Source organism: Nuphar pumila, chromosome 13, assembly GCF_984573655.1.
Source record: "Nuphar pumila chromosome 13, dmNupPumi1.hap1.1, whole genome shotgun sequence".
Taxonomy (NCBI): Eukaryota; Viridiplantae; Streptophyta; class Magnoliopsida; order Nymphaeales; family Nymphaeaceae; genus Nuphar; species Nuphar pumila.
In genome coordinates this window covers 15,022,161-15,046,203 of record NC_143261.1, presented here as the reverse complement: position 1 = coordinate 15,046,203, position 24,043 = coordinate 15,022,161, and the positions used below count along the sequence as shown (strand labels likewise).

The window sequence follows — 24,043 nt, the reverse complement described above, 5'->3', positions numbered from 1 at the left end:
ATTTGTGAAAACCTTACGAGTTTCTTTTGCAAGTTTTTACTTGTCTATGAATGTAATGCGAATAATGCATGCCTTTTTGAATTGGTGAGCATACTACCTTGTTTTTGTAATCTTTGCTTGTGGCTGGTGTATTGCTTTTGTTCATGATTCTAGTCAGCTGTATGAGTGTACTGTAACTCTCTTTTTTCGGTTCTGGTATTGTTTAACTTCGGCTATGTGTACTATTTGTTGCTTTGCAAAAAGATTTCAACTTTCACATCCATGGAAGGAATTATGACATCATTTCTTTCTCTTGTAACTTTCTGATTTTTGGTTTCTTTTTGTCTTGTCATGTTTTCCCCCCTTTGACTTGTTCTTGGATTTGAGAAAATAGCCCTCTAATAATTGTTGGTGAGGATGCAAGGAAGGAGATGCTGGAGAAAAATAAGGGTCTAGCCCCAAATTGTTTCTCCTCAGTATGGAGGCTGCACACTTTAACTTTTATTATATGAGGAGCCCTAATAAGGGTGGTGCAGAAAAGTTAACATAAAGGCAAAAATTGCAACAATGTCCTACCGATTCGTACTTACAGGCTGTATACCAAAAGGGACAAATAAGCATACTTATGGATGCTCAAAATACCACCGGTGTATAATCCAGGATGCATTATGGTGCAAAAAGATGATAATGGCCTTGGATATAATAATATGGTTCTTGGATATATTAATATGCAGAACATATTACCCTCCACTACTTGTATTGAAATCTATGTGAACTTATAGAAGCACATCTTTTTTTTGTATGTAATGCTGCAGTGTGAGATGCTAATTCATGGTATAGTTGTGGTGGATGAGAGAAGAAAGATTGGAGAAGCTTGGCTTCAACAATAGAGGAAATGACTCGATGTCCTCTAGGTTTGGGATGCTTTATTATTTATAATGGCTTAAGGTTCTGGCAGAGTATTGGAAATCCATGGTTATTGTCACTGAATACAATAGCGCAGGTGCATTATATCAAATACAATACCCAGTGTTGTTAAAAACGCGCCTTTAGGCGCAAAAAGTGCGCCTCGACTCGTGGCGAGGCCCTTTTCGCCTTGAGGCACACTTAAAAGGCGCAACAGCCTCAAGGTGTACGCCTCATGCGCCTTGAGGCGTACGCCTTGAGGCGAGGCGAGCCTCAAAGTGAGGCGCACATGAAAAGTCGTATGGCCCGGACCCGAGTTCGACCCGGATCCGGGCCCGTATTCTCGAAAGATCGAGAACCTGTGTCTTTAAAAAAGACACAGGCGCTTCGGGGCGAGGGAAAGCCCTCGCCCCTTCTCTCTCCACTCCATCCCCTCTCGTCCACCGCCACTGCTATCGCCGTCCACCACTCGCCGCCGACCACCACCCATCGCCGATCATCGCATCTTCCACCTTCTTCTTTCCTCTGCTGAGAAGGCATCGTCGACCCACAACCACCGCCGTGCGACCACTCGCCGCCGCCACTGCTGTCACTGGCCACCACTCGCAGCCGGCCACCACCTCTTCCACCTTCTTCTTTCCTCTGCTGAGAAGGCATCGGCGACCCGCCGCGCCAGCGACTCACAGCCACCGCTGTGCGACCACTCGCCGCCGCCACTGCTGTCGCCGGCCACCACTCGCCGCTGACGACCTCTGCGTTTTTCGGTGACGGGTAAAGTTCTCTGTTTTTTGACAGGTAAAGTTCCGGTGAAGGTAACAATTTTTTGGGTTTTCTTCTACCCTTTTCGTTTTTTATTTTGTTTCTCTGTCTTTCTTTCTAGTTGCTTTTCATGATTTATACTTAGATGTGTTTGTTTCTGAACAATATGTTCCTTTGTTTTTATGTTATTTTGCATCTAAATATGAATGAAATGATACCATTTTTATCTTTAAATGTAATAGATATGTTTTCTTTCCCAGTTGACTGATTTCGTTCATTAGAATTGGTGGGTTCCTCTTTTTATTAACTTTCATCTTTTTTTTTTTGGTGTTGATTTGTGTGAACTCATCTGATTCAGATGTTTGAAGTTTCATTAAAATATGTATTTTTTATCCCTGTCGAATTGCTGGAATCAAAAGATCTCAGTCCTCTGATTGGGAATTTTCCATATATTCCCCCTTTCTTGTGTTTTCTTTCCCCTATTGGCTGATTTCGTTCATTAGAATTAGTGGGTTCCTCATTTTATTAAGTTTCATCTTTTTTTTTTGGTGTTGATTTGTGTGAACTCATCTGATTCAGATATTTTAAGTTTCATTAAAATATGTGTTTTTTATCCTTGTCGAATTGCTGGAATCAAAAGATCTCAGTGCTCTGATTGGGAATTTTCCATATATTCTCCCTTTCTTATGTTAAGCATCTGAAATATTCGAACATAATGGTGACCTCTGTTTAGCATATTCAATATATGTTTTTTTTGGCATTTTCACAATTTCTTGGGGTTGATCTCCGGAGAAGTACTTGATATACCTTCTTGTTGAATTCTAGGGATGGTTATTTTGTTGGTTTAACATGCTCTTCTTTCTTCGAAAAAAAGGAAGACAAATTTCGTTGGTGTTTTATTTGTGTTTTTAAGGATATTTTTTGTCTTTTGTTGGTGCTTTTTTGTGATGGTATTCATTTCAATCGATACAAAATTTGTTTGGAGTGCCTTGGAGTTGGTTGGTGTTTTCTTTTTGTTTTTGAGAAGAAATCTGGGATCCAAACCACCTCCACTCTATCTCTACTATGTGTGTGTGGCTATAAGTGTGCATTATTGAATGAACTTTGAGACCCAATTAAAAAACTGACCTAATTATATTTATTATTTTTTTCTCGTTAATTATGTTTTTTTCTAGGATTCGTATATAGCTTATACACCAAGATTGTCTATTTTGCATTTGTTTTCATGTAATGTGGTCAGCAGAATGCATGATGTTAATATATATTTTGTGTTATGTATTTTTGCAGTTGAACAATGGCAAAAGATGTAGGATGAGATCATGGAGTTAAAGTTCCAAATCCTACTAAAGATCCCAAACTCGTAGGACATGTAATTTGCAATTACTGTCATAAACAGATTACAAGAGACATCTATAGGCTAAAACATCATTTAGCTGGCACAAAGCATGGTGTAAGCATGTGCGAAGCGGTTCCACCTGACGTGAAAAGTTTTTTTCAGAATCATCTAAAGGATCAGAGGCTAAAGAAAGAAGAGTTAGAACAAAACAAGTTGGATATCGGGAGAAGTGTTTATTTTGGATCATCAACCAACGATAATGTGAATAAAGAAGCTAGTGGATCAGGTAGTGATGCAAAAACAAGTGCATGTGGTCCTATGAACCTTTTTGTGAACAAAGAAGCACGACAAACCACAACAAACACTGCTTTCAAAAGGGATGAAAGAAAAAATGTATGTCGTGCCAGTGGTAGATTTTTTTATGCAAATGCCTTATCATTTAATCTTTGCAATAGTCCATATTTTGGTGCAATGGTAGAAGCTATTGCAAATTATGGGCGAGGGTTCAAACCACCTTCTTATCATGAGATTAGAACGTGGATTTTGAAGGATGAGGTAGATTGTACTCATGAAATTTTGAAAGAGTTCAAAAAAGAGTGGCCAAAGGTTGGTTGCAGTATTATGGCAGATGGTTGGACAAATGGGTAAGAAAGAAACTTAATTAATTTTCTTGTGAACAGCTCATCTGGGACAGTATTTTTGAAATCCGTTGACATCAACGACATGGAAAAAACTGGTGCAAATTTGTGTCAGTTGTTTGAAGAAGTTGTTAAAGAAGTTGGTAAAAGTAATGTGGTGCAATTCATTACAGATAATGCACCAAATTATGTGGCAGCTGAAAATATGTTAACAGCAGGAAAAACATGTTTTTGGACACCATGTGCAGCCTCCTGCTTGGATCTTATGTTAGAAGATATTGGAAAGATATCAATTTTTAAAGATACAGTGGAAAAGGCAAAAAAAATTACAAGATACATTTATAGTCATGCATGAATATTAAATTTAATGAGAAAATTCACAAAGAAGAAAGAACTTCTGCGTCCAGCCGTCACTCGTTTTGCCACAACATATCTTGCACTTCATAGTAGTGGATGTTATAAGAAAAAGTTAAAGTCGATGTTCTTATCTTCAAATTTTAGAACATCTAATTAGTATAAGAAATCTGATGCTAAAAACATTTCTTGTATTGTTCTTAATGATCATAAGTTTTGGGCTGCCATATCATATGCAATTAAAGCTACACTACCTCTCGTCAAAGTGTTGCGACTCGTTGATGCAGACGAACCTGCTATGGGATTTTTGTATGAGGCAATGGATGGAGCGAATGAGGAAATTGTTTCAAACCTTGACAATGTCCAAAGAAAATATAAACCTATTTGGGATATCATTGATAGAAGATGGAACTTGCAACTTCATAAGCCTTTGCATGCAGCTGCCTATTATTTAAATCCACATTTTCATTATGCTGACAACTTCAACCCTGATGGAGAAGTTATGGGTGGCTTTTATGATTGTGTTGAAAAATTAGTTTCTGATGCAAATATTCGGTTGAAAATTACAACACAAATCGATGCATTTAAAAAATGCAAATGGCTTGTTTGGCAGAGAGGCAGCTGTTGCAACAAGAAAATTAAAAAGTCCTGGTAAGTTTGCTGTTATGTTGTTATTTGTCAATATTTTTTTTTGTTTTTGTTAATTATGACATTCTTAATGTTTTTATAAATTCTTTATTATTTTATTTGAATGCAGCTAATTGGTGGAGTTCATTTGGGCACGAAAATCCTGAGTTGATGAATTTTGCAATTCGAATTTTATGTTTGACATGCAGTGCATCGGGCTGTGAGAGGAATTGGAGTACTTTCTCATTGGTTTGTGACTTTGTATTTTATTTTTGAAATACATTTTTATATGTTTAATTATCCTATATTTGATTATCAATGATTTGAAATTATAGGTGCATACAAAACGAAGGAATAGACTTGAACAAGAGAAGATGAATGCATTGGTTTTTGTAATGTACAATATGAAATTAAGAGAGAGAAATATGAAGAGGAGGGCTACCAAAGACCCTATATGTCTAGATCATATAGACTCAGACGATAAGTGAATTGTGGAGAAGGAAGATCCAGTGTTGCTAAGTGATCCCAATTGGTTGGAGGATTCATGGTTGGATCCGAACTTCGACATAAATGCCATTGAGCATGTGCCTATTGAAAAAGTCACTTCACCTCATGTTTCACAAAGTGGTTCTAGGCAAGACATGTCTTCAAGAGATCGAGGTAATGTTATATTCCTTTTACCTAGCTATGAATATAAATGTATTTTTTAATTACATAACATAAATATTTAATACATGATTTTTTATTGAAGGAAAAAGAAAAACAAAAGAAGTAATTGAGGACGTGGATGAAGAAAGTGTAGATGATGAAGAGTCAGAGAATGAAGATGAAGAACCTATTTATATGGATTCTTCAAATGATGATATTAAAGACTTAAATATTGATGATGACGAGACACAACAAGAGCTTAGGCCCTAATTCATATCATAGAGCTATTGGCCATTTATATGTTTTTTGGGACTTTCAGTTGTAATTGTGAATGTTAACACTCTCATTTTGAAGATTTCTGGACAAATACATTAACATTTGGTTGTTAATGTTAACATGCATTTTTTAATTATGATATGATGTTGTTAGTGCTAATATGCATTTTGTTGTTAATGTTAGTTTTTTATTGAATGAATGCTCATATTTATGCAATTAGATACTTATATAGATCAAGTTGTTGCATTAGTGTTACTTTTACATGTTAATCTCATATTTTTTTCGTATTTATTTGAGATTTTTTATTTCGTGTTGGTTGGCGCTTCATCAATAAAGCATTTCTTATTTATTTATAATTTTAGATCATTTTTATAGTTTTTTTAAGTTAATTTTTTTTTGAGGCTTACGCTTTGCGCCTCGAGGCTTACGCCTCACCTCAGATTTTGGTGGAGCACCTCGCTACGCCTCAACGCTTTTCACAACACTGACAATACCAAATACAAGCATAATAAGCATGTCTAACAATCTCCTTCAAGCTATTCATGGGGAAGCACCATAGACAACTTGTTGATAACTTCTGATTCTCAACTTTCTTGCAAACAAAATGCTTGTCTAACTCTATGTGTTTGGTCATATTATGTTGGGTTCGATTAATGCACATTGCAACTGCAGTCTTGTTATGGCAATATAAGGTAGATATGACTGTTGGTTGACCAAGAGTCATGTGGAGGTGCCTGAACCAAGAAATTTCAGTTATTGCATTATCCAACTGCGTTAGATCTAGCAACAGTTCTTTGTTACTCTTACTACATCAGGCTAAATATGTGCCAAAATACACAATATGTTGAAATAGCCCTTCAAGTAGCCAGATCTGCAACCCTGTCAACATTTACATATAGAAAAATTTGTGTTGATTCCAAAGAGGGAGTTTTTCACAATGTACACCAACCCATCATCGTGTGCACCACCTTCGATGCACTTGAGTATCCTCTTTATTGCTTTATGATGGCTGGTCCTGAGAGCTTGTATAAAATCTGAGGCTTGATTGGTGGCTAGTACTACATTTGGCCTAATATAAGACGGATTTTGCAACTCTCTCACGGTACGTCTATACATTTTATCTGCAGCTAGTATCATACCTTTATCATTAACCAAGTGTTTGTTTTACCTGATTTTTGAAGTTCTTTGCATGTTTTTGCTGTGAAGTAACTGGGTGGCCATGTTCATGATCTATTTCAATTTATTAAAGCAAGAGAGAAAGATATGCAAGGGAGAAGATGAAAGATGCACTTGGAAAGGAAAACTTCATTAACCAAAATAAGAGCAGTACAACACTATAAAAGGGGTGTCTCTCAATTAGAACACATTTGACCCTCTTACTTTTGACTTCTGCAACTGAATTACATCAATAGACAAGAATGGCTGTATAAACAATACAATGTATAATAAGACATTGCAACATTAATAATCCATCAGAGGAGTGTTTTTCTTAGTGGTTTCTTGTCTATATGCTTTTATATATTATTCTTGTGTCTCCGTTAAATTTATCACAATATAATCCTCAAGTACTGCTCAAGATTATTTGCTTCTGTGTTTTTGTGAGGTTCTTTCTAGTGGTACTCCTCCCAGTTTTAATGCTTAATGATTGTTCTTATTGTTTAGGTTAATATATTCTTTATTGTTTATTGAATACAAGTGGTTGAAGATGGTTGCCATTTTTAATCAACACCACCGAGAGAAATATGACCTTTTTATTGGTACATACACCCACATATGCATGTGTGCATGTGTATATGTAAATTGTATGAGACATGTTTCAATCCTTCATTTATTTCTCTTGTTTCAGGAAGGTACCAGCTTACCTATTTTTCAGCAAGCGGTTCTGTGTGCTACATCCAAGCCTGTTACTTTTGTAGCTGCTCTGTTATCCTTAATTTGCTTTTTCCGCAATTCTGTGAGTACTTGATGCTCTAGCATTGCTTGTCATATAAGATGCTTGTACTGGTAGATGAAGGGTTATCACTTATCATTTGTAATTGTTGTGCTGTATATGTCAACATAATATTCTATTGTGCTTTTCATCTTGGTTTGGCAATACTACCACTCTTAAATTTGGTATTGTATCTTGATGAAATATTGGATTTTTATTTTGGGCATCCATATGCAGATAAATTTGGTATTATATCTTTTCAAAATATTGGGTTTCTCATTTTAGCCATCCATGTGTGTGTGTGTGTGTGTAATTGCACAGATATGTGGTTCAAATGCATCTGAACATGGTATATGAACTTCCATAAGCAGGTGATTTCAAGTCATTGTCCTTGGCTGAAATCTACTTCATGATATGGGGTATCTTTCAATGTGCACACTGATGGTTGAGTCTTTGGAAGTGGCCTCCGTTACAACTGTGGGGAGTATATTTTGTGGACTTTATACCTAGTTATATCCTTGATTGGAAATGTATGTGCTGTCCCTCATTTTCTGAGGATTACTTTCTGGCTGCGTGGAACTTTAAAAGTTCCAGTTGGTAGCGTTTAGGTCTTCTTGGCTGCCATATAGTTGGTAGTTGGATATGAACAATAAAAGGGATGGATATAGAGGTTATAAAGGAGGCCAAAGGAAAAATTGTTCTGGGATGGTTTGTCACACATAAAAATTTGTGATGAATTTAGTTCCTTATAAAGGTGGAATTAGTATCTTTGGCAATATGTCTGGGTTTATAGACTTTAAGGAATTAGTTCCATATAGTGGTGGAACTAGTATCTTTGGCAATAGGTCTGGGTTGGGTAAGGCTTTAAGGCCTTTTTTGAAGCCACTACGTAACATTTGATTCATTGGCTAAGGAATTTGTATAAGGAAAAAAGGGAGTCTAATGATTGAAGATTTCAGATACAATTCTGTGGCATACAATGCCTCTATGGTGAAAGTCAGTCATTTTCTGAATGAAATAATTGATTTTCATTAAAAAAACGGTGACAAGAAGAGAAGAAAAAAAACTAGGGAACATAAGCAAATCGAAAAAAGCGATTGTCAAAGAGTAACCAATTTGCTTTTTATTTTTAAATTCTTCAATTTAAAAATTTATTCATCTGGATCCATCTATTGGAACTTGATTCTTTATTAGATTTTGTGTCTACATAAATTTAGTTTATTCACTATGGATTTGAATCATATGTATTTGTATAACTAATTTAGTCTATATGCGGATATGAATCTATTATGCTGGTTCACAAGCATGTAGTGAACACTTCAGATGTTTGGCTCTGGTTATCAGATCGGTTGTGTATTGTCCTTTAAGTTGGATCCTGGTTTATTAGGTGTATTTTGAGTAAAAAAACTGGTTGATTGGAAATCATATGTTAAGGTTCAATCTTAGTTTTGCAAGCATTATGCTAAATCATATTTGGGCCTTGTATCCAATCAGTTTTGCTCTTGTTTTCTTCTTCCATGCCATCAAAATTCACATGCAGTTTTTTTCAAGTGATTTTGGTTTATAAATAGATCTTATATCACACAAATACTTCGCTTGGCATGTGCCTCAATGTTGGAAGCAACACAATACTAAATACTTCATGGACACAGTCAAATCTATGTGAAACATGATCAATATTATATCTCTAATGTTTTCTTATAACCTTTTTCTTATTAAAGCAAGAAGATGAACTCTAGAAGAGAGAAGTTGAGAGGAAGACAAAAGAAAACTTCATTACTTCAAAAATGAGAGAAATACAACATATTAGGGAGACTTCTCCTCTACCTCACTAGAAGACAAAAACAATTGACTTTACTCCTATGACAAAATACAAGAAAAACCCTATAAAGAATGAAATGTGTACTTACATAGCAAGCGGGGTAGCACACAAAATAGTGATCCGTATATTACATCAATCTTTACACTCCCCCTCAAACTTAAGATGATGCATTAGGAGGAATCATCCCAAGTTTGGAAAGAAAAGAACTAAAATACAAAGGATCAAGACTCTTAGTAGACACATCTTCAATTTGATCCTTAGAGCTCATGTGCTCAAGAGAAATAACTCAATCTTCGTAAGCTCTCTTGGTAAAGTAATAGTCTATTGACTCTATTTCAATATGCCTAGTCCTTTTGTGAATACTTTGGATTCTTTGCGATATGAATGACTCTCATATTGTCACAATACAAGGAGATCCTACCATAAACGAGAACCCTTAATTCCCCCAACAACTATCTGATCCAAATAATCTCAGTTGTAACTTGTGCTATAACTCTGCATTCTGCCTCAACTGTAGATAAAACAACTTTTTGTTACTTTCTGTTTTTTCTAGAAATTAAAGAGCTTCCAAGAAAAACAGAAAATCCTGTAGTAGAGAGACGATCTCAAGTACTCTCCAAAATCTGCATCGCAGAAGGCTCTAAGATTTGTCATGGATGAAGAGAATATCCCAAAATGCATAGTATCTCTCACATGTCTAATGATTTACAGTACATCGGTAAGGTGTACTGACCTGGGAGAACTCATGAACTAGCTAGCCACATGTACTGCATATGTGATATTTGCCTGGATTGGGCCAAGTATATCAAACTCCCAACTAGTTGCCTGCACACAACTAGATCCGCTGGCTCTATTCCATCTGAAGTCCTCAATTTTACATTTGCTTCCATAGGAGAGCTAACCGTTTTATAATCATGTGCTAGTCTCACCTTTACAAAAAGATCAATTGCATACTTCTATTGCGATATGTAAAATCCTCTCTTTGAATGTTCAACTTCCAAACCATGGAAATATTTCACATATCTTAGGTCCTTCATTTCAAGATTGTTAGCCAACCTCTTTTTGGTATCGTCTACCTTCTGGAAATCATCACATGTAATGATCATATCATCAACATATAGAAGCAATATACACTTACCTCGAGAAGAAGATTAAGCAAACATGGCTGGATCATAATAGCTTTGCTAAAAACCAAGCGATCTAACAACTGAATTAAGCTTCTCAAACCAAGCTCAAGGTTCTTGTTTAAGTCCATATAAAGCTCTCATCAATCTATAAACTCTATCCTGTTCTTCTTAATACCCTTGTGGCAACTCTATATACACCTCCTCATCCAAATGCCCATTCAAGAAGACATGTTTCACATCTAGCTACCATAAATTTCATTGTCTTACTGCAATAACTGCAAGTAAGGTCCTTATGGTGATCATGTGAGTAACAAGTGCAAATTATTCAACAAAGTCAACCCCAAACTACTACTGTAACCCTTTGCTCCCAACCTCACCTTGTAACTTTCATTGGATCCATCTTTCCTATTCTTAATCTTATAACTCCATTTACATCCCACTACATTCTTTCTGGATGAGAGTTTCACAAGATCCCAAGCATGCATTATCTCCAAAACCTTCAACTCTTCAGCCATTGCCTGCTACCACTCCACTTTAGAAGTTGCTTCTGCATAAGGCTTATGGTCAACATAGGAGTGAATTAAAACCAAGGATGCACGATGCTTAAGAGAAAAAGATTCATAAGTAACAAAACAAGTAGGGGGGAACAAAAATTCGAGAACTACAACATACCTATATAGGAGAGGAAGGTGTGGGATCTTGAACTGCTAAAAATCAGTCAGAAGGGAATCAAAATTGGTCTCTAAAATCTCGACTTCTTCCTACTCAATTTGATTTATCTGAAAAGAAGTCGTTTTTGGTTCTCTAATCTAAGTCGGGTCTGGGCCCGATTTCTGTAATGGATCGGATCCAGATCCAAAGTGATGAATGTCTATTGTAAATATGTATATTATTAGAGGGTATTTTAGTACCCTAAAAAGGTTATGTATTAGTTATATATTAAACCTTTAATAGAATGAAAAACACGCTGAAATCGATTGACGTGTTTTGCAGCCTCTTCTTCTCGTTTTTCTCTTTCCTGCATAGGTGAATGTGGAGGTCTTCACTTTCCAACATGGTATCAAAGCAGCGTTGAATGCTGGGCCTGAGATTGCTTTCCAGTAAGATCGCCCCTATCCAACTCCAACTCTGCGAAAACTCTGCGTGCGTCTTCTTCCTTTCCTCCCTATTCTACTTCGGCCCTGGTAAGAACCCGACTTCCTCTCAGATCTGGTAACCCGACCTCCTTTCAGATCTGGTAACCCGACCTCTGGGTACGTCTCCTCCTTCTTTTCAAATCTGGTAACCCGACCTCTGGGTACGTCTTCTTCTCCTTTTCAAATCTGGTAAACCTCTCAACGTGCGTTCTCTTATCTTCCTTTCTGTTTTGTCGACGTGTGATTATCTTCTTCAGAACTGATTATTCTATAATAAGTTAACTGATCCCCGATGTGTTCACTTAAATCTGCATATTCAGTCGTTAAGATTAATGCTTGTGGTGTTTGTTTCTTTTTTTTTGAATTATTAATTGTCCTGTTTCATGTTTATCAGATCTGAAACCACTTCCACATTTTGATATTCATTATTGAAATGCTTTAAGTCTGGATACTATACATTCAAAGATCAATATTGTGCTGCCACAATTTGCAATATTCTGTTTCACTTTTTCATATTCCTCTGTGCGATTTTCAGGTCGTGTCTCGAAAACTATTTAATCAGTTACCTATTTGGTCATACCCGAGTATAATAAGTCTGTTTAAAAAAAAAGGGGAGGGGCAGGATACTCGGGTGACTGAATTTTTGTTTGATTCAGACTCTTCTTTTCATTTTCTTTACCAATGGACTCAACCTTCCCACAGTCAGGCCTTTTCTCTAACTTCCTTAGCCAATTGGTCTCTGAAAAGCTGAATAATTCCAACTTCTTGACTTGGAAAAGGCAGATTGTTCCTTTTATAAGGAGCCAGGATCTCTCTGGTCATCTGGATGGATTAGTCTCAATCCCTCCAGAATTCACCTCGCACGAAAAGACAGACGATAAAGGGCCACAATCCATCGTTCTTCTAAAAAATCCAGATTATGTCGCTTGGATGAAAATGGATCAAGCATTAGTTTCATACATCACATCAACACTCTCACAAGAAGTTCTTGTTGCCATTCCCGATGATTGTTCAGCCAAAGAGTTGTGGGACAAGTTAGTTCAAACATATTCACAGATCTTTGAAGCAAGAATTGTGTTTCTCAAGCGAGAATTTCAAATGTTGAAGAAAGTTTCGATGTCTATTATGGAGTACCTGAATAAAATGAAAGACATTACAGATCAGCTGACTATTGTGGGATGTCTCGTCAGTGATAAAGACAAAGTGCAACAGACCTTGAGTGGATTAGGGCCGGACTATCATGTTCTGGTGACATCCTTGTTGTGTCTCCCGGAACTTTCAAAATTTGAAGATCTTCGTGCAAAACTACTACAGTATGAAATGACCCTAAAAGGGTTCTCTAAGGACAACCATGTTCATTCAGGAACTCAAGATGTGCTGGCCACGGGACTGACTTATGGCAGAGGCAGAGGAGGAAATTCTTTTCTAGGAAAGGGAGGACAAGGGAGAAATGTCTTTAGTGGTCGTGGTATCCTTCCAACGCCCAATATACAGGGACAAAGGCCTATTCCTACCTGCTTCCTATGCAATAAGAAAGGACATATTAAGACAAATTGTTGGTTCAATCCTCAAAATAAGGGGAAAACTCCACAAACAGATGCTAAGAAGGATGGAGAAGTAAAAAAATTGTTATTGGCACCCTTAGCAGGCTTAAATATGAAACAAAATGATAAAGGCATTTGGTACGTCGATTCCGGAGCAGCGACACACGTCTCAGGTGATGTGGGTAAACTCCTAAATCTTAACCCTTATGTTGGTAAGAGTAACATAGTCACAGGAGATGGTTCTCATCACTCCATCTCACATATTGGAAATGCCATTATACCCATGCCCAAGTCTTCTCTTAATCTTTCAAATGTTATTCATGCTCCTAATATCCAGAAGAACATTGTTTCTGTCTCAAAACTTGTTGATGATGTTAATGCCTCAGTTGAATTTACTCCCTCTTCTGTTTATGTCAAAGATCTTCGCACGAGGGAGACATTCGCTGAAGGAAATAGACGAGGCAACATGTACATCTTCCAAGAAGATCCTTCCTTCGCTGTTCATTCTGCTCATTCATCCTTGAAGCCTCAATATTCGTCTTTTGTTCCTTCTAAATATGTGCTTGCCATATCTGAATGTAATAAGCCAACTCTTTGGCATAGTCGTTTGGGTCATTGTGGTCGTCAATTTATTGAAAAACTTGTCTCGAATAATTTCATTCCTAAGTCCAGTCTGGGTTCAGAAGCCAGTGAAATAAAATGTCCTAGTTGTCACTTATGTAAGAGTCATGTTTTGTCTTTTAATTTAATTAATAAGAGAGCTTCAAGGCTTTTTGAGACCATATGTTCTGATGTTTGGGGCCCTGCCCCATTTGCTTCTGTTTCTGGTAGCAAATATTACCTCATTTTCATTGATAGTTTTTCCCGCTATACTTGGATATTCTTCATGAAACATAAATCAGAAGTTTTTGGATTGTTCCAAAATTTTCATTCCTTTGTCAAAAATCAATTTTCTACCAATATACTCAATTTCCAATGCGATGGAGGAGGAGAATTCTCTTCCAATGATTTTGTTAGTTTCCTTCAACATAATGGGATAAAGAGAAGAGTGTCTTGCCCACATACACCTCAATATAATGGAATTGCAGAGAGAAAGCATCGACATATTGTTGAGAGTGCAATGAGCATGATGCACGAGACTAATTTACCTATCACTCTATGGACAAAAGCTTTCCACTCTACAGTTCATGTGATAAATCGATTGCCCATGACCATTTTAGAAAATAAGTCTCATTTCTTCTCTTTATTTGGAATACATCCTGACTACCATGAATTACGTGTGTTTGGATGTGTTTGCTATGTTCACGTTGACAACTCATTGAGAAATAAGTTTCAGGACAAAGCATTGAAATGCAGGTTCGTGGGATATGCTGAAGACTATAAGGGGTATAGGTGTTATGATCCATTGAGCAAACACGTCAAAATATCGAGGAATGTCGTTTTTGACGAGATGAACTTTGACAATCAGCCCGTTGATCCAAGTTCTCATATTGCTAGTTCAGGTCCAAGTGTTGAGGTGTACGATCCATGGTTAAATTCCGAACTCTTCTCTAATGCTAGAGAAGATTGTGCTGCAGATTGCAGCCAGAAGAAAATATGTCAGGAGTCATCAAATATATCCCAAACAGAAGAGGTTACCACACAAAACTTGGAGCCAATAAAGTATAAAGGTATTGTATACACCCGGCGAGAAAAAGAGCAAGAGCCCTCATCCTCTTCTTGTGATAATGATTCTGGTCCTTCTACTTCCGCTCCACATATGTTGGACAACATAAGAAGATCCACGCGGGCCCGACATCCGCTTGACAGGTGGGTTAATTATAAAAAATTTTCATTGGATTTTCAATTGTTCCTGACATCCATAAATAAAGAGGATGAGCCCCTCACTTTTTATCAAGCTGCCAACTCTAGAAAATGGATCGAAGCAATGAATGAAGAGATGGAAGCTTTACATGAATGTGGTACCTGGGAAATTGTGCCTAGACCACTAGATAAGAATGTAGTTGGGTTGAGATGGGTATATAAGATAAAATATAAACCAGATGAGAGCATTGAAAGGTATAAAGCTAGACTTGTAGCCAAAGGGTTCACACAAGAACAAGGACAAGATTTTGATGAAACCTTCAGCTCTGTTGTTAAGATGGGAACCATTCGTATTGTGTTGGGTCTTGCCATTGAACATGGACGGTCGTTGAGCCAGTTATATGTTAAAAATGCGTTTTTACATGGGGACCTAAAAGAGGCGGTCTATATGGAACAACCCATCGGGTATGCAGAACGAGATGCCAATCATTATGTATGCAAGTTGAAAAGAGCTTTATATGGATTGAAGCAAGCTTCTTGGTCCTGGTTCGAGGGTTTTTCGTTGGAAATACAGAAGTACGATTTCTCTCGGTCTCTTCTAGATCACTCATTATTCATCTACAATGAACGAGATGTAACCACTCTTCTGCTAATATACGTCGATGATATTATCATCACAGGGAACTACAAAAACCATATTGAGGAGGTAAAGAATATATTAAATCAGAGATTCAAAATGAAAGATCTCGGTGATCTGCGATATTTTCTTGGAGTGAAAGTTGATAAAATGTGTGATACACTCACTCTTACTCAACACAAATACACGATGGATATTCTTAGGAGAGCAGGCATGAAAGATTGTAAGCCATTGGCAATTCAAGGATCGTTCATCAAAAATTGAGTTCCAAAGAAGGAGATCTATATAAGGATCCCATTAGATATCGCAACATCGTGGGCATGTTACAATATCTGACCTTTACCAGACCTGACATATTCTATTCAGTGAATCAAGTATCTCTGTTTATGCATGAACCTCATACATCGCACATGGAGGCAATTAAGTGAATACTTCGTTATCTAAAGGGTACAGTTGGTGATGAGCTGGTGTACAGGAAAAGTGAATTGAATAAATGTGGCCATGAAATCATTATATATGCTGATGCTGATTGGGTGGGTGACCCAGATGAACGACAGTCTGTATCTGGTTATTGTAGTTTCATTGGATCCAACATGGTCTCTTGGAGTAGTAGAAAGCAAAAGTTAGTCGCTAGGTCAAGTACAGAGGCTGAGTACAGATCGATGGCTGCTGCGACTGCTGAGGCTACGTGGATAAGACATCTCTTAATAGAGATGGGAGAACCGATTGTTCGTTCACTCCTGCTGTGTGATAATCAAAGTGCCATCAATATGTCCTTTAACCCCATCTATCACAGTCGAGCAAAGCATATTGAGATTGATCAGCATTTCGTCAGAAAGAAGGTTGAAGAGAAAGAGATTGAACCTGTGTTTGTGCGAACTGAAGAGCAAGTTGCAGATATATTCACCAAAGGACTGACAAAAGACAAATTCTGGTTTTTAAAAGGCAAGTTGTTCATGGTCCAGGACCATGCACAACTTGAGGGAGGCTGAAAAGAAGTCGTTTTTGGTTCTCTAATCTAAGTCGGGTCTGGACTCGATTTTTGTAATGGATCGGATCCAGATCCAAAGTGATGAATGCCTGTTGTAAATATGTATATTATTAGAGGGTATTTTAGTACCCTAAAAAGGTTATGTATTAGTTATATATTAAACCTCTAATAGAATGAAAAACACGCTGGAATCGATTGACGTGTTTTGCAGCCTCTTCTTCTCGTTTTTCTCTTTCCTGCACAGGTGAATGTGGAGGTCTTCACTTTCCAACATTATCATAGGTTTGACCAAACCTATTATTAGGAGTTTAAGACCTATGTTGAATGTTAGTATTCCTCTCAACACCTTCTATTGGAAATGACACAAAAAATGAAAAAACAACCTCACTCTCCTCATCCTTAGGCTGAGAAAAATGTGGTGTATGCTCATGAAAGACCACACATCTAAAGACACCCATATCTTCTTTCCAACCGGATCATAACATTTATAATCTTTCTGCCCATTAAGAAAACCCAATAAGCAACATTTCACCACCCAAGGAAAAAGTTTATTTCTATATTGCTCAAGTAACAAAAACAAAACAAGTACAACCAAATATTCTCAACAATTTGTAATTGGGTGCAACTGTTAAATATATATATATACATATATATATATATGCATATATATATATATACATACCCACATTTTTTAGATTGTATTTAGGTTTTCTTTTATGCGTTTTCTATTTTATTTTTTGTATTTTAAATGCCACTCAAGGGCATTTTTGTCATAGGCTATCTAGCCGTTGGGATAGCTCTAATGGCTAGCTAACTAGCCGGTGAACCTTTCTGACGACTAGTTAGCTAGTTGTTAGAGCTATCTCTTTCATGTTTTGTATATTCTCTCACTCCTCTCTTGTTTATATATTGGAGATTTCCCCTCTTGTTCCTTATGCTTCTCTTGAGCATTTGAAAATTAATAAAATAATATGTTTTATATTGTTGTATTTGGTTCTTTGGTGACTTGTGTATGCCATTGAGCTCTTGCTCTTACCCTTAGTGGCCTTTGTTTTGTGTCCTTAGTGGCCTTGTGATTGTGCTCTTATCCTTGTATCTCCATTACATGGTATCAGAGCTTCAGCTCTTGATCTTTGGGATTGTTCAACAAAGTGTTCGTAGTGTTCATGTGAGCTCATGGTGATTGTGAGTTTGTGAAATTGGGCGCTTGTGGTGATCATGAGTTTGTGAAATCGGGTGCTTGTGGTGATCGCGAGTTTGTGAGATCGGGTGCTCGTGGTGATCACGCTCCTTCTTCCTTTCATCTTCTCATTCTTCATCTTGGATGCACAAGAGCCTAGGATTGAGCTCTCTTTCAAATTGAATGGATCAAATTACTTGACGTCGGCTGCTGCAATGGAGAACCACCTCAAAGGAAAGAATCTTGAGCCACAATTCAAGCTCACAAAGAAAGGGGAAGACCAAGAAAAAGCTATTGATGGGGCGGAAAGCGAGAGATCAGTTCAAGAATACTAAACAAAGATGGAAGATTGGGAAAGTTAACATGCTAAGATTTTGGGTCTACCTGACACAGATGACATTGAAATGTAATTTAGAAAAATTGTCTTCTTTATTAACAGTATCTTTCCAAAAAGCATACATGGTCATAATGTTTTTATTATACCATTATTCAGTTCTGTCAATTTTTTTTTCATGTCACTGATTTTCTTCATGACCTGTGCCACACACATGGTGAATGAGTTTTTTCTTGCAGTCACTTTATCATGAATATGCTATTTCTCTGGATGTGTTTGACCAGTTCCACATTGATAAATGTTTGTGGACAAGGTTCACCTTGATTAGATGTCGGTGGGATTTGCGGCCATTGTCTATCAATTCAATGTTTTACATATGCTTTCCTTGTGGTTGTTTTGTTTTTCTTATGTGCAGGAAATACAAGTGGCTGCAGCTAGGGTGTTTTCCAAACTTTGCATTCTTGCTGAGAAGGCATATCCACATTCTGTTGGAATTCTAAGTTTGATTTCTGATGATATTCAGGTTTAATCATAGTTTAAGGATTTTATTTCTCTTTTGTCCATCATTTTCTTATGGGTGTACATGATCCATGTATTATGTGTATTCTGGTAGGTAAAATTATCTTCAATTCTCCTTGATTCAGCTGTAACTGGAGACTTCTCATGCCTTTATTTTTCAGGTTGGAAATTTAGGTGCTTCAATCTCTGACATATTGTCTTCTGAAATACAAGAGAATAAGGATTTGCTTGTTTCGATAGTCGAAGTGCTAGTATCTGCTGCTGTTTATCAGGTCCGTCTGTCATTACTGTATTATCAATCACTAATTAGTTGACACAGTATTACCATGCAAGTTGTCTTATATATTATTTAAGACACATCTGAAGTGGATAGCTCTTGCCTAAGATTATCTTCCATTTTTTTGCTTGAGATTGACATTGCCACCTGAGCAGTATGATTTTAGGGGATTAATGTACTAAACTTTCATGAGGGCCATGAATCAGCAAGATATGCTTTGATTATCATAAACTTCTGGGCGTCTACGTTCAGTTTCTCTCTGACCCTTGACATATGAACAAGTGTGCTTGTCCTTAACAGGATGGTACTGACTTTCATACAGGTTCTGCATGGCTATCGTCGGCTTGTGTGGTGAAATGTTTGGTTAAGTCCTATAACAAGTAAATAGTACTGACTTTCATACAGGTTCTGCATGGCTGTTATCAGCTTGTGTGGTGAGATGTTTGCTCAGGTCCTATAGCGAGTGAAACCCTCGTTTTTGTTGCTGAGACATGTGCCTATAGCTGTTGACATTTTTATCATCTGATTTTGGTGGTGGTTTGTATTTGTATTTTGTTCACTGTGTTTAATAAAGCAGAGAACTTTCAATGTTCTGAAGCAAGATATGCTTCAATTTTGTTTTGGCTCCTGCTCTTATAAATATGGTGCTGATTATGTCTCTTTGGATGCAGCCTGCTTTCCTTCTCGCTCTATTCTTTAATGTGAAAGATGCTGGTGAGGTTCTAGGTAACAGTGAGACTGATGGCCCTGGGATCAAACGCCTGGAAACTGCCTCTGCTGGACTGCTTAGGTCAAGGGACTCTGGAAGTCTCGTTGAGTCACTTCTAAAGTATATTGAAAAAGCTAATGTTCTCATTAAAAGGTTTCTTATCTTCACTCCAAGTAGTTTCTTATGTGATGATGTGTAATTTTGATGATTGATTACCAAACGCTCAAAGTGAGTTTTGACAGCTTTGTAACTATAGCTACATCATGTATTATTTGCATGAAGATATAAATTTTTGTAACTAATATTAGCATGTACTGATCTCATGAAACCTCTGTATGCCAGCCATCCTGGATTACTGTTACGACTGCTTCATTTCTTGAGGGTTCTTTGGCACGGAGGTGCACAATATATGAAGATACTGGAGATGATAAAAGGTTACAAAATGTTTTGGAAGCACTTATCTTCTTTTGTCTCCAATTCCTCTCTCAACCAGCCTTCAAGTGGAAAAATAAATGATGATGAAACTCTTCATCTGGCATGCGTTTATCAATGCCAGTCTACTGTTTTAGAAATCATGGCTTGTGATGCCCTTTGGAAACAAAAACTGCTAAATGGTGGGATGCCGACAAAGGAGATTGCTGCGTCATCTGATGGAAAGAATAGTAGCAATATTAACAGCTTAACAAGTAGAAATGATCTTCACAGTCTTGAGCATATAATGTCTGATTGGCAAAAAGAATCATCAATTCTTAGTTTGATCAAATCCTATGTACCTTGTGCGTATGATAGGAATACCATTCTCCAGGCCAAGGTAAGTCCACGTGAAGACTATGATGGTTTTGAAATTCTTTTTCCCCTTTTCTTTTTTGAGTTAATATTTATGTTCATTTAATCTTCTCCAATGCAATATTATGATGATTTTGAAATTGTGCACTGTGTTATTTATTTGCATATCTGTTTATAACAAAATTGTCCATTGAAGATTGTGCCCTTGGACAATAAAAAGAAGCGGTTGGAAGAAAGTATGGGCATATCACGGGGACAATTTGTGAACTACTTGTGTCCAATTCCTGTTCCTGAATGGTTATATTGAACAGAAGTAATATTGACTATCTTCCATCTTATACTTAATACTTTTTCTGTCACTTGAAAATGGTTGAGAAGCTTTTTGGTCTATCTTAGACTATTGTAGACTTTAGTCTTTGGTTATGCCTATCATGTTCTCATTTATAAGTCTAAAAACTACAAGTTATCTCTAGAAAATTTCCCATGTGTTCTCTGTCACACGGACACTTCACTTAGCATGTGTGTTCCATATCAACATGACATGATATGACATGATATGATACTCAGACACACCAGGACACTTCACGGACACAATTGACATAGTCAACATTGTGTCACTAACTTGATCTATTTCTTTTATGATCCTTGTTTACTTATTTTGTATTCATTTGCACTCTTTCTTTTAAAATTTGTCATCAATTACACTACATTTCAGTTTCAACTTATTTTTGTCATTTAATGTTTTTAATTGTAGTGGTTTAGAATTGTTGTTCAAGGATTTGCATTTGAGATGATATTCATGTTTTATTGCTTTAGGTTAAGAACTGTATATATATATATATATATATATATAGGGTTTGCTACAGCCATTTGTATGTGCAAACAACTTAGCAAATGGGGCAGAAACCCCCCATTTGTTTTTTTTACATCTAACACCATAGATGTGATCTACATATTTTGTTTAGTGGGAACTGACTTTTGAATTGCCGGAATCTGACCTGTATACATGTTTTTCCGGCGATCCAAAAATCAATGGCTATGAAGGCATCGATTTTTCCCGGATCATTAAAAACATATTTTTTCATCGAAAAAACTTGATCCAAGAGTCGATTCTACTAAATTGAGCATGCTGAACACATCGATGAGGTGAAGATTGTGTCAAAAGAACTCACATCATGAGATTCAAACTAGATTGTAGGTACAATCGATTGTACCAAATATATACCCATATATATATATATATGTATGTATGTATGTTTGTAAAGTGGGGAGTAGATGCCTACCAAAGTTAAGAGCTACCATGAGCGAACATCGGGTTTTAGGGTGTTTTTCACTAATCTGACCATGCAGATGCGTTCAACATGGTCGATTTGCTAGAAAACGGCACTTGGGTCGTATTTTTTGATAAAAAAACGAGAATTTTCAGGTTGAATATTTTTAAAATTTGTAAACTGTTGATTTTCAAACCTTATAAAAGCCTACCCACATGTCAAAATTGGATAATCCAAGAGTTCATTCCTATAAAACCAAGCATGTAGAACACATCTGTACGGTCAGATATGAGAAAAACATGTAAAACCACTTCAGAAGCCCAGTAGGCTGGCCATATATATATAGTCACAAATATCAGTCTCAACTATATCTCAGTGAGGCCATTTATCACGATATTATAGGTTAGTTTGATAAATCTTGGGGCTTAAAAAATATAAAAAGTATATAGAAATAACAAAAATAAGTAAGAAAATAACATGTTTAGAAAATAAAATACACATAATAAAAGAAATAAGTAAAAAATATAAACAGAAAGAAGAAAAACATAATTGTGATATTACCATGAGAATATTGTGATATATTTAAATATTTAATATTTTCAAAATATCATCGATATCTATAACTATGATACACACACATCTTTGTGTATGTATGGGGGACCGTCCTTATGTCCTATGTTTGGGAACTTGTTGTACCAAGCATAATCCTGTCTTGTCTGTTTCCACATGCATGTGACGGAGGTTCTCTTTGGTTTTGGTGATGATAGATAAGTTTGTAGATGTGATGATTCATTTCATCGAATCATAAAGTTCTTGTATCTCATCATTTTTACTTTAAAAGTGAACTTTATCTTTAGTTAAGTGCATATGTTAAAAAATATGTGGATATGGTACTCTTTTGTTGGGTTTGGTATCAAATGGAAGGGAATTAGATGTACGAGAACCAATTTGTAGAACTTGGTTGTTTCAATATGAGGATTTGATGGTTGGTCCTAGCCAGCCAAGACAAATGCATATAGGTGTATTCAAAGGAAACGTTAATGAATTCCCTATTTGTTTTTCTGATATATAGTGATAACGCCTTTTTTAATCACATATCATTCAAGTACATCTTCAAATCTCCCTAACTGTTAAATATCCTTTGAGTAGTCATTTACTTCTCTACTGGACTTGATTGCTTGGCTGGGGGGTGTGGAGAAGGAAGGGGGAAATAGGGTGTATGGTGGGGAAGCAACGGTCGTTAAACTTCATGCTCATCAAAGATCAACAGGTAGGAAGTACAGTTCCTTCCCTTGGGAAGAAAACTGTTAGATGCAAATGTGTTTCAAGGCTAGAGGATGAAACTTGGTTAGTTTCTTGCATTACAAAGCTTGCTTTGTAGCCAAAAGATTTATTCAGTAGTATGAAGTAGACTATGATAGGCCTTTTGCCCTTGTTCGGTGAATGATCATTGTCATTGCGCTTACTGCTATTGCATTTATTGATTTAATAACAAGATATCATGTTAAAATATCTTTCCTAAATAATGATTTGCATAAGTCTTTGAGTCACCACCTTGTTCAAAAATTCCTAGAGTTTTATTTTATGATTGAAGAAGGTCCTATAATTCTTACATAAGCATTTAAAACAGCATTCCTCATCATGCCTATCTGTATAATGAGCGGTTTGCCGATACCTCCTTCCTTTCTGACATTTCTGGTAAGCCCTTGAAACACTATTGGTTCAAGTGAAACCTGAAAGGTATGGTTGAGAAAGAGATGACTTTTCCCAGATGAAATGGAAAGTTTGATTCATGCAATAGGAGAAAGATTTCCCATTCCTTTAGGAAAGGAAGCAAGCAAGCCACTCTCTAAGTGATTTTGTGAAGATAGGTAAATAAGAGAAAAGGACCAACAATCATTTCAGGTATAGACACAACCTTGTGGTTCATTGACTCCCACTCCACCCAAAGGTCAAATATGTCAGACAGTAGCTAAGAAGATTAAAGTTTCTCTTGGGCGGAGTTTGCCTACAAAATGCATGCTCCTTTTTTTTTATTACTACCTGCTATTATTATAACATCTAGCATCATGTCCTTCTCCTCACTTGTTCCAATTAAAAAGTCATTTCCGTACATATATTATATGAAAGATAAAGAGCATCATGGCCTTGAATATTGTGTTTTCTTTCGCTCATGGGTTCACATTTTAAGTTGTATATGTCAAGACAGATGAGGGGCATTGGCGTGCCAAAATAATTTGCTTTAGAAACTTTTTAAAAATTACATAGAAATTTTGTTGGATTTAAATGTCATTTTTTAAATTCTCAACATACCATGCCATAATGGCCCTATCAAGAGAGAGAGAGAGAGAGAGAGAGAGAGAGAGAGAGAGAGAGAGAGAGAGAGAGAGAGAGAGAGAGAGAGATGGGTGTTACGAAGTACCACTTTCCCCTTTATAACAAAAAAAATATCTC

General features: G+C 36.7%; 1 protein-coding gene across 2 annotated transcripts in view; it reads left to right on the top strand.

Moving 5' to 3' along the window:
• The window catches only part of LOC149817870 (nucleoporin (DUF3414)), a 113,450-nt gene that overhangs the window by 64,845 nt on the left and 24,562 nt on the right, over positions 1-24,043 (top strand). For both annotated transcript variants that reach the window (XM_089985996.1, XM_089985997.1), the window contains 5 exons: positions 7,370-7,477; positions 18,443-18,550; positions 18,708-18,818; positions 19,495-19,685; positions 19,875-20,343. In XM_089985996.1, the coding sequence (XP_089842122.1) occupies positions 7,370-7,477; positions 18,443-18,550; positions 18,708-18,818; positions 19,495-19,685; positions 19,875-20,343 (987 nt within the window). The remainder of the gene's footprint in view (positions 1-7,369; positions 7,478-18,442; positions 18,551-18,707; positions 18,819-19,494; positions 19,686-19,874; positions 20,344-24,043) is intronic.